The sequence below is a fragment of the Sander vitreus genome, chromosome 7 (genome assembly GCF_031162955.1).
Source record: "Sander vitreus isolate 19-12246 chromosome 7, sanVit1, whole genome shotgun sequence".
In the NCBI taxonomy this organism is placed as follows: domain Eukaryota; kingdom Metazoa; phylum Chordata; class Actinopteri; order Perciformes; family Percidae; genus Sander; species Sander vitreus.
In genome coordinates this window covers 31453462-31474773 of record NC_135861.1, presented here as the reverse complement: position 1 = coordinate 31474773, position 21312 = coordinate 31453462, and the positions used below count along the sequence as shown (strand labels likewise).

The 21312-nt window shown below is 40.6% G+C and overlaps 1 protein-coding gene across 2 annotated transcripts in view; it reads right to left on the bottom strand.

Moving 5' to 3' along the window:
• Window positions 1-7942: 7942 nt before the first annotated feature.
• The window catches only part of dedd (death effector domain containing), a 35754-nt gene continuing 22384 nt past the window's right edge, over window positions 7943-21312 (bottom strand). For both annotated transcript variants that reach the window (XM_078255916.1, XM_078255915.1), the window contains exons 3-5: window positions 20253-20357; window positions 19948-20085; window positions 7943-12021 (exon numbers count right to left, since the gene is read on the bottom strand). In XM_078255916.1, coding sequence (XP_078112042.1) covers window positions 11615-12021; window positions 19948-20085; window positions 20253-20357 — 650 coding nt within the window. In that variant the 3' untranslated portion in view covers window positions 7943-11614. The remainder of the gene's footprint in view (window positions 12022-19947; window positions 20086-20252; window positions 20358-21312) is intronic.

Sequence of the window (21312 nt, the reverse complement as noted above, 5' to 3'; positions counted from 1 at the left end):
TGCTATTTGCATTTGGAATCTGTTGCTGTCAACTCTCAATATGAGATCCATAGAGCTGTCACTATCAGTGAAGCAAGCCATCATTAGGCTGAAAAATCTAAACAAACCCATCACGGAGATAGCAAAAACATTAGGTGTGGCCAAATCAACTGTTTGGAACATTCTTAAAAAGAAAGAACGCACCGGTGAGCTCAGCAACACCAAAAGACCCGGAAGACCACGGAAAACAACTGTGGTGGATGACCGAAGAATACTTTCCCTGGTGAAGAAAACACCCTTCACAACAGTTGGCCAGATCAAGAACACTCTCCAGGAGGTAGGTGTATGTGTGTCAAAGTCAACAATCAAGAGAAGACTTCACCAGAGTGAATACAGAGGGTTCACTACAAGATGTAAACCATTGGTGAGCCTCAAAAACAGGAATACCAGATTAGAGTTTGCCAAACAACATCTAAAAAAGCCTTCACATTTCTGGAACAACATCCTATGGACAGATGAGACAAAGATCAACTTGTACCAGAGTGATGGGAAGAGAAGAGTATGGAGAAGGAAAGGAACTGCTCATGATCCAAAGCATACCACCTCATCAGTGAAGTATGGTGGTGGTAGTGTCATGGCGTGGGCATGTATGGCTGCCAATGGAACTGGTTCTCTTGTATTTATTGATGATGTGACTGCTGACAAAAGCAGCAGGATGAATTTTGAAGTGTTTCGGACAATATCATCTGCTCATATTCAGCCAAATGCTTCAGAACTCATTGGACGGCGCTTCACAGTGCAGATGGACAATGACCCGAAGCATACTGCGAAAGCAACCAAAGAGTTTTTTTAAGGGAAAGAAGTGGAATGTTATGCAATGGCCAAGTCAATCACCTGACCTGAATTCGATTGAGCATGCATTTCACTTGCTGAAGACAAAACTGAAGGGAAAATGCCCCAAGAACAAGCAGGAACTAAAGACAGTTGCAGTAGAGGCCTGGCAGAGCATCACCAGGGATGAAACCCAGCGTCTGGTGATGTCTATGCGTTCCAGACTTCAGGCTGTAATTGAATGCAAAGGATTTGCAACCAAGTATTAAAAAGTGAAAGTTTGATTTATGATTGTTAATCTGTCCCATTACTTTTGGTCCCTTAGAAAGTGGGAGGCACATATACAAACTGTTGTAATTCCTACACCGTTCACCTGATTTGGATGTAAATACCCTCAAATTAAAGCTGAAAGTCTGCAGTTAAAGCACATCTTGTTCGTTTCATTTCAACTCCATTGTGGTGGTGTATAGAGCCAAAAAGATTAGAATTGTGTCGATGTCCCAATATTTATGGACCTGACTGTAGGTTAAAACAGCCAGCAATGGTAATATGGTACACAATTTCACCCCATGCTGTTAAGTACACACATTAATCTATTGTGCAGTCAACCACACCCCAAACAATTCAGGCATCAAAACAAACACATTACACTGTTTGGTTAATTCATAATCCACGTTTATTTCCTTTAGCTCTTTAAATCCATTTAAACCATGTAAAGAAAAGTGTGCACTCCAGTGCACACTTTTCTACATTGTAAGGTTTTCTGTTTTATTAATCATTATTTTCTGTCTTTGTTAACATGCTGGTGGTGAGGTCCTTCCCGTGCAGAAAAGGCGTTGCCAAAGGTGAAGGACTGCCAATTGGGCAGTTCCATTAGCTACCATGCTGGAGGGGGATTTAGGTTGTGCCATTATCTTGATCCAAGCACCAATTGTAGGTACCTCCATTTTCTTCCAGCTGAGAGCTGTAGTATTTAATTCTGCTGTAATAGGGCGAGATCTTCCAGTGCTTTTTGATTTGTTGGAGTTAGACCAAAGCCGGAAATGTAGGCAAAGAAATCAAATTACAATGCTGAGACTCTCTATGCACTGCCTTTCTACAGTGATGAGTTGGAGACAGCACCCGGGAAATCTCTTAAAACTCGTAGACAGAGACGGCAGGAGAAGTTCCAACACACTATTGTGAAACCACTAACCAATCCTGAACCTGAGTTACCCTTGGGATTTCAAATGCCAGTGAACATAATTGAGGCACAGAAAGCTGATCCATCTTTAGTGTCTCTCTTTCAGAAAGCAGAGGAGAAGGCGCCAGAAGCTGAGCTAGACTTCAACAGAGATGAGCATATTCTGCAAAATAGCATGCTCTATCATCAACAGGGGTCAGTGTTCCTAGGGGCTAGTGGTTCCCCAAGCAGTTAGACCAAACATACTTACCTTGGGGCCGTCTGTTCCCTGGGCTGGCCACCTGGGTAATCACAAAACCACAGCACGTGTCAAACGCCATTTCCACTGGCTGGGTCTGCACAAAGATGTAGCTGAATTCTGTAGAAGTTGCCCTCAGTGCCAAATAACATCTGCTAAAACTCCACTACCCATCATTGGCACCCCATTTGAATGGCTGGGAATGGACATTGTGGGCCCAGTTGAAAGGAGCAAAGCAGGAAACCGTTACATGCTGGTCATAACAGATTATGCTACAAAGTACCCTGAAGTTTTTCCACTTAAATCTTTACAAGCAAAAGCAGTTGCTTTCTGTTTGGTGCAGTTCTTTGCCAGAGTAGGTTCTCCTCAGGAAATCCTGACTGATCAAGGATCTAACTTCATGTCTTTGCTGCTAAAGCAGGTGTACCAGTTACTTGGTATAAGGAGCCTGAGGACCACACCGTATCACCCCCAAACAGATGGTCTGACGGAGCGCTTTAACCAGACGCTGAAGCAGATGCTTTGGAAATTTGTCAACAACAGGGGTACAGACTGCCATATCTCCGCTTCGCATACAGGGAAGTACCTTAAGCCTCTACTGGCTTGAAGTGATGAAGTGCAAGGTCCTCTCTCACTGATGAGAGAGATTTGGGAGGGAGGCAAGGAAAGGGGGGAATCCATTAATGTCATATCCTATGTTGTCCAGATGAGGGAACGACTGGAGAAAGTGAGTGAGCTTGCCCAAGCACAAATGGTGGAGGCCCAGCAATAGTGGACGTCCTGGTACGATCAGTTGGCCCGGCAGAGGTCCTTTAACCCTGGACAGAAAGTGCTAGTGCTCCTTCCCAGTGATGACAAAAAGCTTCTGGCAAAGTGGCAAGGACTGTTTGAGATTCTGAAGAAACTAGGGGCCACCACTTAATAGGTATCTACCCCAGGGAAGTCATGTAGGATACTACATATAAATCTCCTGAAGGAGTGGGTGCAGCGACCAGAAAGAAAAGAGGTGATGCTCATCAGAGGTGTGCGAGAGGAAGAGGACGTGGATGAACAATACTTACCTTCTGCTGGGGCTCCAGTGGACCATGACCTTGACCACTTCTCTGAAGACAAGCAGCTCCAGGTGAGAGAAATCTGTAATTCAGAAGTATTGTAGGAGAATCCTGGTAGGACAAATATTGTTGAACATAACATTGTTGTTAAAGAAGGGGCTTCAGTGAGACAACTTAGTTACAGGATTCCTGAACGCCTGCTGGCTTCACTGAAAAAGGAGATCAACCTGATGTTGTCCATGGGGATCATCACGACTTCAAGAAGTGAGTGGTGTCACCCAGTGGTCCTGGTGCTGAAGAAGAATGGCAGCATAAGATTGTGCATTGACTTCAGGTACCTGAATTCAATTTCTCAGTTTGATTCCTATCCCACACCAAGAATTGATGAACTGTTGAACTGACTGGGCAAAGCAAAATACTTGACCACGATAGATCTGTGCAAGTGTTATTGGCAGGTTCCACTCACTGAGGGATCCAGAGAGCTGACAGCCTTCAGGACTCCACCAGGGCAGCTCTTCTCACAGACCCGACTGGATCCCGGTGTCCCAATCAGATCCTGTGGACAGAGGGACGTAATGGCAGCTTCCCATTACATCCGGCAATCACTAAGTAAGGAACCAGTTCTGTACAGTCCAAACTTTTATGAACATGTTATTCTGCAAACGGATGCTTCTGACAGGGGTCTGGGGGGCGTTGCTTCTCCAGGGACCACCCAGCGACCACCATCCAGTTGCCTACATCAGCAGGAAAATGTTCCCAAGAGAGGTTCGGTATTTGACAGTGGAAAAGGAGGCCCTGGTGGGCTCTTGACTCCTTCCGGTACTACCTCCTTGGCAGGGAATTCACCCTTGAGACAGACCACAAAGCTCTTCAGTGGATGGAAAGGATGAAGGATAACAATGGCAGGATAACCAGGTGGTACCTGGCACTCCAACCTTTCCGCTTCAGCATCCAGCACATACCAGGCAAGAACAACCTCACAGCTCACTACCTCTCCCGCAGTTCCAGCGAGAGTCCTGAAGGGGGGGCTGTGTGATGGTCTAGGCTACACAGGTTAAAACAGCCAGCAATGGTAATATGGTAAACAATTTCAACCCATGCTGTTAAGTACACACATTAATTTATTGTGCAGTCAGCCACACCCCAACAATTTAGGCATCAAAACAAACACATTACACTGTTTGGTTAATTCATAATCCACGTTTATTTCCTTTAGCTTTACACGGTTTAAATGGAGTGCACACTTTTCTACATTACAAGGTTTTCTGTTATATTAATCATTATTTTCTGTCTTTGTTACCATGCTGGTGGTGAGGTCCTTTCCGGTGCAGAAAAGGCATGGTTAAGGGTGAAGGACTGTTATATACTATGGCCTGCCAATTGGGCAGTTCCATTGGCTACCATGCTGGAGGGGGGATTTAGGTTTAGGTTGGTTTTCTTTGTATTAGTTGCAATTACGTACATCTTGGTTTTCCCTGTGTGTGTAATTTGGTTTGGCCGAGTCAGTATATATGTCCCCTTTTGTCTCATTGAGGGAGGTCAGTTTGTTGAGTTCATATCTTGTTTTGTTGTTGCTATTTTTTGGGTTAAGTTATATTGTGTTGACCTCTTTTATAGGCCTAGACATTACATTCTTGGTTTAGCATTTTTTGGGTAAATAAAAATCCACTTTTCAACAAAAAACCCTGCTATACTGCAGGCAAAAAATACTACAGCTCTCAGCTGGAAGAAAATGGAGGCATCTACAATTGGTGCTTGGATCAAGATAATGGCACAATGTATGCCTATGGAGAGATTCATTTATATATTAAAAAAACAAATTGGGGCTGCATGAAAAAATCTAGAAACCATTTGACCAATATATTTAAGATGACATAGGGGAGCTTCTACAGAGGGATAATGCGGGACAGGATATAATTAAAATAAGTGGTGAACCCCAGAAGAGAAAAGGACTGAGGCATGTTTTGGAGGGTGATGGCAAAGGTGATGTGATACTGTCATATTATTTGTTTTTTGTTTTTCTTGTCTTTTAGCTCTTGTATTCACCTGAGGAAGGTCTGTGTGACCAAAACATTGTGAAATGTGTATTTGCATGCGTAATGAACAGTGCGGGACTTCTTCAACAAGCTCTTATAGTGTAACAGATGTTGGGAGAGAGACTTTGTTTTGGGTTGGGTCAGGGGGCGGGGCGATTTGTTAACTGTACTGTATAAATAAATTAAAAAAAGAGTCTTAATTGAATCTGTTTAGTGGAAGCGAGATTAGTGGTTAGCGAGGTATGTTGAGTCTGAAGCCAGGGTTTTCTGTGTCACGAAGGTGGTTTTCTTTTAACCTGGCTAGATCGCCATGGTAACTCATGCCAGTGGTCCTTGAGGGGGTCCCAGGTGGTACCTTAAGGCTGGTATTTACTAGACGCAGCCCAGCTGGCGCGTACAAACCAAATGACAATGACGTCATGGGATCCCCGTGACTATTTATACCCGCGCTGGTGCTTGTGACACTAGTTGCAGTCTTCTCCTGAAAAGCGGTGGCGCTAATGAGCAAAGGCTACCGACGTTGCTCTTTCTACAGACTAGAAGAAGAACGGCAGAACTGGCAGCAGCATTGCCATCAATGCTTCGATTTGATTCGATGACCTACTTCGTCGGATCAAGCTTTTCAGTCACCATAAAAGAACTCATCTTAACCCAGTAAGTTTACAAGAGAGACTTGCAGTCACTGTGAGAGTCCTGGCATCCGGTTGTCGGCGAACTCGTTCAGGCCCCTCCGTTTCTGCTTTGTCGCGTGCCGCTGAAAAAAAAAAGAGCTGTGCGCGACCTCTGCGTGCCGGCAGGATATTATGTCATTTTTACGTCATGATGGCGCGCGCCACCTTGGATGCGTCTAGTATAATTCACGTTTTACCCTGCTCGGCAGCTGTATTTTCACGAGAATCGCAGGCACAGGCGGAAATCGCAGGGGGGTCAGGACTCACCCCATCTGAGGGTTTCCCTCCCTAGAAATATCATTGAAACCATGCTGTGTACTGTAAATAATATATACTTCAAATAATTGTGTAAGTAGTAAAACAATACAAATGCAAACATGGCAAAAGCATTTTAAGTTTAAAAACATTTTAGGTCATCCCTCCCTTGCCTCACAGTGGTTTGGTCCACTGCTTGGTTTTCTCCCTTTAACGGTACACAAAAGTTTGGTGGGGCTCGTGGGAGAGAACAAATTAAGTCATACGCTTTCTGTAATAACATCCTAAAGCAAAAATCAGATGGGGGCCCCTGGGATGGAATCTTATCAAATGGGGGTCCGTGGTTTAATTTGTGTCAGTTTAGGGGTCCTTGACATGAAAAGGTTTGGGAACCACTGACTTATGCTACACGGCTAACCTGGTTTAAGTTTAGGCTCTAAATCTAAAATCTAAAAAGCTCTTTTCATTAATAAACTACTTTTGGAAATAGCGTCACTACAGTCTACAATTTACTGAATGAGCAATACAGATTCTCAGCTGGGGGAATACGTTATAAATGCAAACATGTTAAGCTGTAATGGTATTTATTATGCTACTCAACGCAGCCGTGCCGTTAAAGTAGAGCTTACTGGGGCGGCCTCTAGCTCACCCAGTACGAGTGTTCATCCCATGTAGGCTGAGTCCTTTGCAGCGGCGCGGGTTTGAATTCGACCTGCTGCCCTTTGCTGCGTGTCATCCTCATCTCTCTCCCCCTTTCCTGTCTATCCACTGTCACTATGTAGTTCAATGAGAGCAACAACATCCTTACAAATAAAATGGTGTTCTTGCTCAGCTTTTTTGCATAACTCTCAAAAATGAGAGTGGCAAAAAAACCTGCAATGTGATGCCTACAGTAAGCTCTACTTTATAGATACATTTTTGGGGCATTTCCCTTTATTACTGAATATGTCTGTAGTGTTCTCTGGACATTTGCCCACACTGGCTCTAAAAGAAGCTTCTATAAATCATACACATACAAATCATTATGACGTTTACTTGCATATGAAATGTGGTATAATTTCTTCAAAACATAACGTTACCATTTGTAACATTGTTACATCACTTGGATGATGTTTTTATTGGTCCTGATTTGCTTAAGTCTGTTTTCCACTGGTGGTATATTGCATCTAATAGAACACTTATTGGAAAATGGATTTGTCTGTTGTTATTTATCATAGATAATATTCAATCAATATAATTCATTTCACTTTGATTTTGCTCAAAACTAGTGATTTCCACGTGTCCTTACTGGTTAGACAGTATCAGACCTAAATGCAGTTCTTGAGTATCACATTTAATACTTGATGCAGGATTTCTCCTTCTTTCCTCTTATATCTCCCTGACGTCATGAGTGAGACAAGCTGACTGGCAAAAAGTGTGTGAAGGGAATGAGGACACGTCTAAGAAAAATGTAATGAACCCAGGACCAGTCTAATGTAAATCAACATACAGTTTTAACACAAATTCAAAACATTCCACATCATACACAGGGTTTGTGTCAAAGCAGGGCCAAATTTTTTTTAAATGTTGGTGTAGCCCTGAAAAAAAATTGATCCATCAGGATTCTCATGGTTTAAATATATCCTATATATTCTCTTATCTGAAAATTGTACTCTGCTTTATATGTCATGTAACAAAAGAAACAACTAGGCTGGGACTTCAACAAAACCCATCCATTTCATTTATTAACAGTCCTACTTGTCTGTTTCCTGAAAGAAATGCAAAATTGAAGTAAGAAAACCTGACATCCAATAAAGTTATTTACAAAATGTTAGCACTGTGAGTTTCTATGACATTTCTGGAGATAACAGCTTACATGCAATTTTGCGTAAAAGACAGCTGCAAATGACAACATAACATACAATCAACATAACATACACAAACCTATATAATAGATACTAACTTGCAACCTTAACATAAAATTCCACTGGAGGAAAAATATAAAATGTAGGCCTACTCTATTTAATTCACAGTAATAGTGGCGTGTCAATCATGACTTGCGTGTTCTGATATGTACCCATGGATGGTATGATAGCAGAGATAAGATTTTTAAAATAAGCGTTTTTAGCAGGAAGAATATATTTGGTAAAAACGTACACTGAACTTTTAAAAGGGTACACAGATTTGTTTATGTCAACCATTTGGCTATGTGCACTGAATAACAGAAACATGTCAAATATTAGCATTAGAGACTGGCATTTCAAATGACAAATTTTACTTAAATGACATTTAGTCTCTCATCTACCTCTGTTACAAAATCAAAATCATCTCACCACAAAACAGCAATGTTTCATCTTTGATATACTGATATATTATCACTGATATTAAACAGTTCCAAACAAAGGTACTTTGAGTTTGCATTGAGTCATAACCAGACCTGGTAAACCAGTGATGACATTTCAGCATGTCAATTTCCTTTTTTTTTTTTAAAGCTTCAATTTTAAAAGTTTAAAAATGTATGACTATGTTGCCCCTTTTCTATCTGTGTCACCTCTAGTCCAGTATCCCAAGGAATTGTGTCCATATTGGACAATTACCACTGTGCGATTAACATCAAATGCCAATGTTCAGTGCCAATGCAGGAAGTAGTGTGTCCTTTATGCAGCTACTCAAAAAAGAAAGGGTGTGGGGGTTGGGGTGGTGGATGGGCAGATGTGTGTCTGACTTTGGTACAGGAGACTGGAAATTCCATCCTGTCACAGACCCGCAATTGACATTTGCCTCTTTAATAAACGTAACCACGATTGTTCTCTCCCCATAGCATACTAGTTGCTGTGCTCAGATATTGTAGAAAGCAAAAATTTGAAGGATGTTTTCACAAATATAATCCAGGATTTTGCAGGATTGTCTAATACGGTCACTTTTGTCGGGTGTAAAAGTTGGTCGACGACTCACATTTTTTGTGAATAGTTGCATTAAACACAAACCGAAACTACAGCCTACAGTCAGTTGGCCGGTAACATGCATGGAAGTTCTGCACTTGCAAAATAAATAGGCCGGCAGTAGTAGTGTGTATTTCTAATCCACAAAGTATTACAGAACAAACAAGCCTACCAAAAAAATTGCAACTGGAACTGAGAAGTTTTGCATTGTACTGGCACAGTCAGTCAGCGATGTTTTTCCACTGCGAGAAGAAAACAAATGGCAAAGGAAAAAACTATACAAACTGCACTAAATGGGTAGCATCAGTTATTGACTCAGGTGAACTGCCAGTTGGGCAGCACTCTCACTGGCATCATCTATTATCAACATCTAATAATACATGATTAATTAGCTGTTGATAAGGGTGACTGTTGGCCACAGGAGGCTCAAGGGCACACAAGGGCAGACTCTTGTCTGGGTATGCCAGGAACTTTTAATGTGCACAATTTCTTAATCTGGCTTACACTGCAATGCTAATAAACGGAAAGGTTGATGCTACTCAAAAATAACAAGCTGTATGGGATGGATGTGTACCAGCGACTGATCTCCTGAAGCTAAACATGACTACAGATCAGTTTTGGTTTTATATCACCAGCCTTGTTGAAATCCTGCAGCTCCTGTAATCTGAGGCGCAATAGCTAGATTTGTATCACGAATGTGCAGCCACAAAATCTGCATTAACTTTGTGAGGCCATAATCCCCAATCCCCTCTTCAGGGGGCCTTCTCAGAACTAAAAATGTGTGCCTAATAAAGAGGCAACTCAATGTATTTTAGGACTGCATTAAATTAAAATGTTATCATCAGTAATACTGTCAACACGGGTTTGTCACAGGCACCCACCAAACCTAATGTCTTCTGTTAATCCACCTCATTCCATATACCAAAAAGAAATTAATATAAATTTACATTTTGGTTAATTAGCATTTCTGACAACACTGTAAAAGTGGTATTCTTCCACTATAGGCATAATATTGTTCTAGATCTGCGCACTTAATTGTAGAAGATTAACATGCTATATACCTTACTATTATGTTGACCCGCACAGTTAGTTTTTTCTGTATCAAAACCTTAATAAAAAGAACTCCAGTTTGGTTTGTGAATGTCTGTAGAGATGCCACACCCCATGATGGAGAAGGATGGAACTGAGGACACCTGGACGCCTAGTTTGTCTAACATGTCCAACTGGGTGTCAAGCGACTGGATAAGAAAGTGATTGTAACACTGAGCATGTGGACTCAACTACATCCTCATTCACCTGGAGGCCAAGAGTCCACAGAGAAGACTGCTGAGGATTTAATGTGCAAGTCCAACAACAACTGAGTGAAAGATCTTAACTGTGAATTTGTTCTGGCACCTTACTACCTGCACAACTGAGATAACTCTACACACACGGTCTGCGATTTTCAACTGCTGTTAATTAGATATTAAGGTTCATTTCAAATTTTAAAATTTGTCAGTGTTATATCATGAGTGAGACGATGAGTAAGCAGAGTTACAGGCTGACAATGAAACTGGCCCTAATTTGCAAATCCAAACAAATCTAAAACACCAGTGAATGACTCAATGTTTCATTGGATGGTATTCAACACATTAAAATGATCCCCAAAGATTAAATATTGGCAGTGACTGGACAATTGGAATTTCACATTAGGCCAGAATCACAGCTGCTGGTAACAAGCCATGTTGTAAAACAAAGAATTTGTTAAAACAAAGCCAAGACACAACGTTGACAGTGAACACATGAGCCAATATAAAAAGGCTCTGAAAGGGTCCATCTTTACAGACAAGGAAACTCTGGGGAAAGTAGGATAATACGCTGAAAGAAATATAAAAACTAATTTTAACTCCTACAGTCTGTGCCTTTATACAACATACAGAACACTCTCTCATTGGGTTTATCCAATCAATCTGTAATGTACCTGAAAAACCAGTTTGACAGTAAGGTACAACTCCCACTGGGAGTAACTTCGTTGTATTGAAAAGAACTGGACTCTGAACAGGTTGTTAAGATCATCTATCTTTAGAGTAACAATGTGTTTCAATGAGCTCAATGCTTCAATGAAAACATACCAGAAACAAGAAATTAGTTAAATTCAATGCACGAAAGAATTAGCATTCTCCTCCTTGAAGAAAATGAACAGCTTAACATTCAAAATAATGTCAACCTGTATACACCTTCTTCTTTTTGCTAACATAGTTCCCAATCACCTCACATGCTATGCTTAGGGGTGCCAAGTAGATATCCTATAACCTTAGCTCTCTAGGAATTAATGCGGTGGCTGGAAGTCCTTCAGTTCCTTTCAGGCACACACTTCAGGCACCTCAAACGACACAACCACATCTCACTCTATTCCCTGTGGGGAAAGCACGGCAGCGTTTCTCCCTTATGCTACCACCTGGAGAGTGTCTAAGATACAGAGTCTTTGCTAGCTCCAGGTGGACTCCCTCCACTTGTGACCAAATTACGTAGCAGTTTGCGTCGACCAGCCTGGTAGTCCTCCTCGTCAACATTGACCAACAGTTTTATAGCTTCATGGCCCACAGCCTGTTTTAAGGAATCTGTGATAAAGACCCCTTTAAGGGCCTCTAGCAATGATCCATTGATGTAGTCCCTCCAGAAGGCATCCAAGTAGGTGAGCTCAGAGAACTTGATGTCACAGATGATGGAGCCCAAGTCTCGGGATTTGAGGATAGTGTTTGCCTGGTTGAAGCGCTCAAATTGTCGCTCCACTGCCTCTTGCTTGTTGGAGAAGACGTTACCCTGAAGCGCAGACTCATGCTGGCAGTACTCAGCACGAACCCGGAGGCGGATATCTAAAGGAGGAGAGCACAAGGTAAGAGTCGAAAAGATCATCTGAAAGCTTAAATCTGAATACCAGAGCAGCAAACAAATAACACCAACATTTTATGTCTGAAATTACTCCAATTATAGCTGAGCAACAGCTGGCAACCAGCATGACCTTAGACATTTGCCTGGTGTATGTACAAGCCTGAAGACTTAAAGCCGGGATATGCTTGAAATGAACTAGTTTGTACTGCCTGTAGTTTGACTATCTGTCTCAAGGCAAAGGTGTCACACTTGCAGGCGGGGCAAGATGCCTGCCATCATAGGGAGGGGTGAACAAATTGACATAATAGCACACAATTTCAGATAACCTCTCCTCAAAAGGCATTCATGAAGTTACACTGGAGCCCTTTCCCAATTCCCAGTTTGTGCATCCCCGATTCCTCTCCTCGCGTCTTAGTCCCGCCCACAGGAGATTTGAGCCGAGGAAGAGACTTGAGGAGAAAGGAGTCGAGGCAACAGGCGTTTAACAAACATGAGACATCTTTGTCTCTGAGCAGTCATTTTAAAGCGACATCAATTAAATATGACGTGTGGCACAGCTGCATAACAAGATCCTTTTTGTTTAACATGAAACAGCCCCGAAATCACCATCACCAAACCCACCAGACTAAAAGTACTGTTTAGGATCTTACTCTTTAACAAAAAGGTCTATCTCTGTAGGGATCCTTTCCATAACGTTGTCAGACACTTAGAATAATAATCAGCAGCAACAACAGAACTTTTAGTGGACGCTAACTGACCATGCAAAGTTGTCCTATATAACATTGCAGCCCAGTTCACATCGACCAATTTTCAAAGATTCACACAAAAACATAGGAAAATAGGGTCCAGGTTGATAAAAACTGAATTTACCCTTTAAGCTTAGGAGTAAATTTTGTAACAAAGCACTAGCTCTTATTTTGCCTTATTCACTTTGTGCCATGTTTGATTTTGACTGAAATGGTGTTATTCTTTTTTTATTTGCTCTCAGGAGAGCACTGTTTGTGAGAACAGTTCACAGTATTTTGTATTTGCACTTTTAGAAGAGTACTATCATTTTCTTAGCCATGTCCACTGAAGATATGTTTGAAGTATTATAAATGTCTTTGCTGTTCGAAGTCCACTATGAAGATATGTTTCGAAGTACAGTATATGCTACTATTGTTACTGTGAAGATGGATAGTGCGAGGTTACTTTATATTTAAAACCATTGCACTGTATGCAGAATTTACAATGATTTGAAAACATTGTGGTTTGCATAGTTGTGTGGTTGAATCCACTGCTGTTGATGTAGAGGTTAAGATTTTTGATCTCTCTGTGAAATCTGTTCATGGCAACTGCACGGAGTCGTTCGTTTTGGGTAAAATTGGTACGCAAGTTTTAATATAGACAGTTTTGAGTACAGAACTCTGACTCTGCCTTTTTTGTCAATGCAAATCATTTCAACATACAACTGTATTTACCTACACACACAACAAGGAACCAACCGATGGCTACAATACATTTGGATAGAGTTAACTTTCACAAATCATATTAGATTTAGAGACCCCACTCGGGTACCAGGGACATGATGAAATTGCCTTAAAGTTGAATAATACCTTTACATAATACTAGCTTTAAGAAATCAAGTTGCAGTTACAGTCCAAAATCAGGTATCCTGAACATGATTAAATTACTTAGCATTACATAATAATTTCGTATTGCAATTACAGTCTAAAATCAGGTATCCTGAACATGATTAAATTACTTAACATTACACAATAAATTGTTACTGTAACGGAAAAATAATATGTTAAATTAACACAATTTTGATAGACAGCCTATTGTGAATACAATAGGTTGGTTTGACAAGAAATAAGTAATAAAGAGAGAGACAAAAAGTATTTCAGTTAACCACATTCTGATCATGTGGGACCGATGTACACACAAGTAATTCAGTTTAGGCTATATAGCCTTTATAGGCTATTTTAGTGCAAAACACTACAGATATTTCTATGAAAAGAACTTTACAAATATATATAGAGTATAGTGATCAACAGATAATCGGCCCTGGCTAATTATCGGCACGTTTGCAGATTATCTGTATCTGCGTTTTATTTGACTGATAACTAGGGGTGTAAAGATTCACCGACACAAATCGGTATCCGGTTGTATTATCACAGATACGACCAGTGACGGGAATAATGGCGTTACTTTTTTTCAGTAACGAGTAATCTAATTGATTACTCTTCCCATCTTAATAACGCCGTTACCGTTACTGCCAAAAAATGCGGCACGTTACTATATTTCTTTGGTTTTTTTATCAGACCAACTAGATCTCTGAGTCTGAGCCGAGAGGCAAATACTTTTTTTTTACTGTTCTTCCTTGGTTAGTGGGCAGTGCACGACGCGAGAACATATATGCATATATGACGATTGGCTGAGATTGAGTAAAATGTCATGGTGAGCCAATAAGAGGTAGAGTTGGGCAGGTGTTCGAAAGCACACATAGTCGGACACACAAGACATGTTGCAAGAACAACACAAGCGAGTCAGTCAACGAGAGAGAGAGACAGGTATGGCGTTATGAAATCAAGGAGAGGGTTAACTTTTCCTGCTACAGATTTTCCACCGTGGTCAGAAAGAACAGGGGAGACACTTTTGTTTCTCTTACTATATGACTCTAGAGTCGGTACTCGCTCGTATAAAGTATAAACATCAGGCCACTTATGTTATTTGCACTACACAGAATCTTTGTTATTTATTTTTGGTATAGTGCTTAACAAGCATAATTTAATTTTGCCCAGTTGTGGCCTGTTGAGGTGTTGTGTTATTTGTATCGATCCACTATATAAACATAATATCTAAATACATGGCATTTGATTGGAGGCTAGTCTCACTTTGTCCCACAGCAACATTAAAATAGTTTAGATTTGTGTACATTGTTTCTGTTAATAATGTATTGTATTAAGTGTCCATTTCATTATAATATTCAGATTTATCATAAATAATTGAACATGCACATGTATTTTAAGTTCCATTAAAGAGGGGTAGGTGGAGGTGGGGTCATATTTGAGCATTAACAAGTTACTTTCATAATTTGTAACTGAATAACTAATTTAATTACTTTTTGGAAGAAGTAACTAGTAACTGGAACTAATTACTTTTTAAAAGTAACTTGCCCAACACTGGATACGACTACATCGATACACAGACCCCTGCATCAATCTAAATGGGCCAAGATTCAGCGGAAGGCCCAGTTCTAACGTTACGAATCTGTTGACTGAAGCTTTGCTGTCAATCCAACGAAGCTGCGGTGTGCGCAATGCTGTTTATAGAGAAGGGTGTGTGTTTATTTGCGAGGAAGACAAAAGCCTCACCATGTGTGTGATTAAGGACTTGATCATTCATGTTTGGGGTGGCGGGGATCAGCCAATCAGTGCCTTTTTTTGGGTTTGCAGAAAAAACATGCTGACTGCTAGGTTTCGTTTTTGGAGTTAGAGTGAAAGGAGGAAGGTGTGGCAAAGCGAGACTAGTGTGAAAGTGGCTGAGAGGAATACATTGTGGATATTGTAAATTGTACTAGCTACGGTCTGTGAGTCATCCATCCATGTGTGTTCATAAACATGGGAGTAGACTGGTATACATATGTATAGATATGTATTTGGGTGTGTTCATAATGACGTTTATATGTTCTAAGATGTTCAGTTACATTAGCACAAAAGTCTGTAGCCGCATGCCAACGCTCACAACAGTATTATAGTGCTCACATGTATACTGTTAATACTGTATATGACTATTATTGCAGTGCTCACAATGACTGTAACGTGTACCTGTGATTGAGTTACTAGCTATGTTTCCATCCACACATTTTTATCCAAATTAAGTGATATCAAACGATAAATGCCTTATGGAAACAGTAAAATTCGATTGAATTTCATGAATATCGACTCAAAGGAAATACGTTCAGTCTCATCGGATTTTATCTTGATCGATATACGGCTTATGCGATAAACGCTGATGGAAACGTTGTTTGCCGAATAAATAATGAATTGCGATTAAGTTTTAGGTCATTTTATGGTTGCAACCCACCACAAAACAAAGAAGTTTTTGTTCATTTACACCCAGTATTTCCGCTCTGTTTGCACACATGGCGGGTGTCAACAAAGATAGATGTAAGTCGACGAACGAGGAGACGAGAGACTTTTTGAATTTAATTTACGAGCAAAATATAGCGCTGTCGTTCCCACACCACAGGCCGCCTCCGTTGTCGTTGGGCATTTACGTGCATCTGCATCATCATAGCAATGTGTTGATAGCGTTGTTTTCTTATTATAGCTTGATATGTCGCTATCAGCTGGCACATAAGCACTATTACAACTTGTGCAATATTGATCATTTGTTGGTAGATGGCGCGCTCCATTTTGTCTAGCAAAACTTTGTTCGCAAATGTCTGCTTGAATGTTGTGCGATTCAGTGCGAAAATGAATAGAAACACCTTCAAAGTGTCTCAAATCAATTCGATATACCAACTTGACCGCAAAACAGCATGTGACGTCATTACGCACAGGTTTTTATTTGCTTTAAAGCCGTTGGCTGGAAACACACTTTCACCAGCTTTATTCGCATGAGTTTTTTTTACCGAACTTCAGATAATTCGATTGACAAGTGGATGGAAATGTAGCTACTGTCTCTAAGATTACAGCAGCAAGGAGGCAGTTTCATTTAACATAGAGCTGATATTGGTTATAAGAGGCTAGCTAATTAAGTTGAAGTTACAGTGTACTGTATACTATTAACATGTCCTAGTTTTACTATTCCCTGGTCCCTTATACAAAATATATATTTACAAAATATATTACTTTAAGGTAGACAATGCTTGTTTTATAGAATTGGCTTATTTTAATTTATAATGGGAAATGAATGTGTCTACTTTAAACAAATATTAACTCTATCAGATTGAATCATATCTCATTGTATCGCACCGAATCGTTTCATATAAAAATGTATCGTCCCTGAACCGTATCGTAGCCGACAGAGTGCACCTGAGCAAAGCGAGACTGGCCAAAATATACCCAGATTCCAAATCTAATTGTGACTGCTGTTGTAGTTCACAAGCTCATCTCTCTCACATGTTTTGGTCCTGTCCAAGGCTTGCATCTTTTTGGTCTTCAATATCCAATGTGCTTTCAACAGTCCTTAACACTAGAGTGCAGCCCTGTCCATTGCTGGCAATTTTTGGAGTGCCGGTTGAGCCTCTCCCTATTAATTCAAGCAAGACTGACATAGTTGCTTTTGCCTAACTTTTAGCGAGACAAAGAATACTCCTGGTTTGGAAATCGTCAACATTTTTCCTCTTATTTTTGTACTTTGCTGCTATTCTTGCCATTTATGTTTTTGCTTAATTTTTGTCCGTTATCTATTGATTTTTTACTATTTGTGTACTCATGGGGTGAGTTGGGCATTTGGAAGGGGGGTGGGTGGATCGATGGGAAAATGGGGACATTTTTTGAAGAAAAAAATGGTAATTTGTACACACTTTAAACTTGTACCAACGTTGTTGCACCAATAAAAATTATTTAAAAAAAATACTAATAATCAGTATCGGCCCTGAAAACCAGTATCGGTCGATCCCTAATAGAGTATATTATATACACACAAGCGCACTCTCTTTCCATTATTAATGCGTGGATCTGCTCTTCATCCGAATCCGTGTGTAGGCTAAAAATCATCCACCTGAATGAATTATTTTCTCTGATTTAGAGACACATGGGCATTTCACGGTCCCTCTACAGTCCCTGTAGGCTCCTTTGCTTTTAAAATGATGTATTGTATTAATGTAGCCTATAAGTGTCTTCTATAACGATTTACTTTAATGATTAGAGAGACTACTTGTAAACGTTTCCATGCGCACAGTAATGTCACTACAACTGATATCGTCGGGCATTTATTCAGCCCAAGATTATTTGTTCTGGGAGACGGATCAATTCTAAGCGGAATAAATAAACATAAGAAGCTGAGTCCAATGTTCAACTGTATGTTTAAAAAGTAAGTAAAAAAAAGATATAAATGCTGGCCTGGTTTTTGCCATGGCATGCGTATGGAGTGTTTCCTTACCTAATAAACACTTTAGTTTTACTTGTGTGCAGCATCTGACATAATACACTAGAAAACAACCCCAAATTCAGATTATAGAAGTTAGAAGCCAACAATAAAATTGATTAGCCTCCATAAGGGACGGTACCTTCTCATCAAAAGAAACTGATAGAACCAATATGTAAGCTTTAAGAAAGAGAATAAACATGGGACATAATTTTAATCTGCATCATAACAGAAAGAAAATGCAGGCACAACTGTCTGTAAACCAGTCTCTTTGAATGTCCAACATGCCTGGATATGCGACTCAGGCATTGTGTAATTGGTTTAGTTATGATGGATAGTCATATTAGCCTAATTCATTTTTTTATTATTTGCAATCTGATGAGGAACAACTGCAGGGTTTAAGATTCTCAGTAGCCTCACAGCTGGCCTCTTATTGACGTACAGTGGCAACACCCTTTTATGTCTCCTTGCAGACCAAAAAACAACTCACTGCACAAGAGCTCCCCAGCAGTTGTCTCTGGGTTTCTGACCCTTTGATTAACTCTGACCCACTAAGATCCTCAAAATACATTTTTGAGGGGTCTCAAAAATTAAGCCAATTATTTACTATTTATCTTTACTGTAGAGCATATTAAAATATGAAAAGGTGAAGAGCATCATGGAAAATGCAACTGACAGTGCCATTCTAAATCATGTCCAATCAATTGACTGTAAAACCGACAAACACACTTCCCTCTCTCTTTTTCCTTCTCTCTTTACCACACACTTGCTTACATGTGGGCTGCAGCTTCCACTGTGTGTGCAACATGCATGGTGGGTAGGTGTGTGTGTGTGTGTGTGTGTGTGTGTGTGTCCAACACTGCTTGTGCCACTGTGTACGCCAACAGTCAGGCAGCACATGTATGCAGAGGACAAGCAGCGTTGGCTTGTCCAGATGCTCTGAAGATTTGATTTTACGTTCATACACCTAGGCAGTGCAAAAAAACATTTACAGCTGGAACACAGCGGGCGCATAAGTGTCGCGGAGCATAGATACGTGCCTGATCGCGCGCCTGGCCATTCATACCGGACGCGCTGGTCACAAAGCGATCCTTATTCTCTAGGCCGATAGAAAGAGACAGGATGAGTGTGGAAAACTGTGGTAATTGTAGCCTGTGTGTGTGTGTGTGTGTGTGTGTGTGTGTGTATAACACTCTCTGTCCGTCCGTTGCTCTCTCCCTCCATGTGTCTTGCTGTGAGAAGTCAACACAGCCAAAATCACCATGAACCTAAGTATTTTATTTTGAAATGTTTTATTTTTCTAAAGTATCCGGCTGCACTGTGGTCTTCCTGTATGCAATTACCTGCCTGGCTTGACACATACGCTCGCGTCTCGCGCAAGAAATAGAAGAGACGCCGAAACTATCGCTACGGACCGTATGCACGGACAGATTGGAAAACATGGGTGCCAAAATAATAAAAAAATAACTGCGCTACACTGCTATGCACGCTTGGTGTGTTTTTGGCTGTAAGCCGTATAAATGCAGGGAAAACCCTTGTTCCTGAGCTATATTTAAAGTGTCTGCATACTTAATGTAATATTTCAGTTTTCAACATTTCTAAAAATCCAGTTTTGGCTTTGTCATTATGGGATATTGAGTGTAGATTGATGAGTGAACAATAATTTAAATAGGGCTGCCCCAAATGATTCGAAGCTTCGGGCCTTTGCCGTGGTAACCGACGTCCAAATCAGTATTCAAATACTAAATGTTTTTTTTAAGTTCTTGCAAATGCATTACAACAAACATCACCCATGCCACAAGGATCCCTCTATATGTTGCGTTTCTTTTTACCACATGTTTGCTTCTCTCTGCAGTCAGCTGAGGAATGACTTCTCCTCCGTTTGCGGTTTGGTACAGGAGGAGCTGGCTTTGTTCGGGGAGGACCAACATGGGGTCCTGATGGAGAACAGCAAATGACTGGGTGAGGACCTAGAAAGTGACATTAGTTATAATGTTAATCAAGCTTCTGTATGACAGCACATAGTTATCTATGAGGACGTACCGCTGCATTTATTACTCATGTATTACTCTTATCCTGCTGATTGAAGAAATGTAAAAAGTTCAAAAAGAAAAAACACAATAAATAAAACACCCACCTGTTCTTCTGTGAGGCGCAGTATCCTTGCTCCGCACTGCTCCTCTTGGGGAAATGTAGCGCACTGATGTCTCTTCCAGGTACTTGTCAACAGGGTCTGGGCACACTGAAAACAAAAGTTGATTTCTGATGTTATTTTTAATTGTGGAATACATCACACAGAATGCAGAACCAATGTTGCAACAGACAGTTTTTGTGCACTGAGTTTTTGTTTTGTTGGATTTAAGAGCAACTAAAGAGTTAAAAGTGATATGACGCTATTAACAGGGGACCCAATGACACAGCTGCGTGTCCATTAAAATTACAGATTTATCTGGGTTTGAACATTTGGGATAATATGTGCACTAGAACTGTCAATCTTCCTCTATATTACCATTCAAATTTCTTTTTTTTTTTTAAATATTCAAATAATATTAATGAATGCACAAATGCAGCCTGTTATTGGTGTGAATGCTGAAGGCATTCACAACCTATGTTATTCTACATATTTATTCTACTTATTCTTCCGTACCACTTTTTTTGCCATTTTTTTTGCCATGTGTCCTTTTCTGAGGCTTAGAAAAAAGCCCTTCTGCCATTTTTACATTGGTGTGTATGGGATGGAATGCTCAGACTCAGAGGGCCGGGTCCAACTGACAGAGTGGAAAGAGGCAAAAGCAAAATTCTCTTTACCTTGCGATACCATCCACAGTTTTAACTCTTCATATATTAATTTGTAAATGTAAGGAATCTTGTGCCCTTTCTAACAATGTACTTAGGGAGGCAATCAGACTTTTACACGAGGCACAGTGATCTTCCAAGTGAAGCCATGTCCACCAACTGCCACACTGCCTTCTGTATTAAATGACAGCAGAAATATCAGGAGAACAGAAACAGCCCCTTTAAGACAGCTACTGTCCTCACATTTTTTACCTTACACACACCATTCTTGCACAGGATGTTCAGCAGGGTGTCATAGCTCTCACAGCATTAAACGATAGGAGCTACGGTTTTTGAGCTAGAAGCAGAAGTATCAAGGGTGCACCAGAGCCTCGTCTCTGTGAGAAAGGAGTCGTCATGGC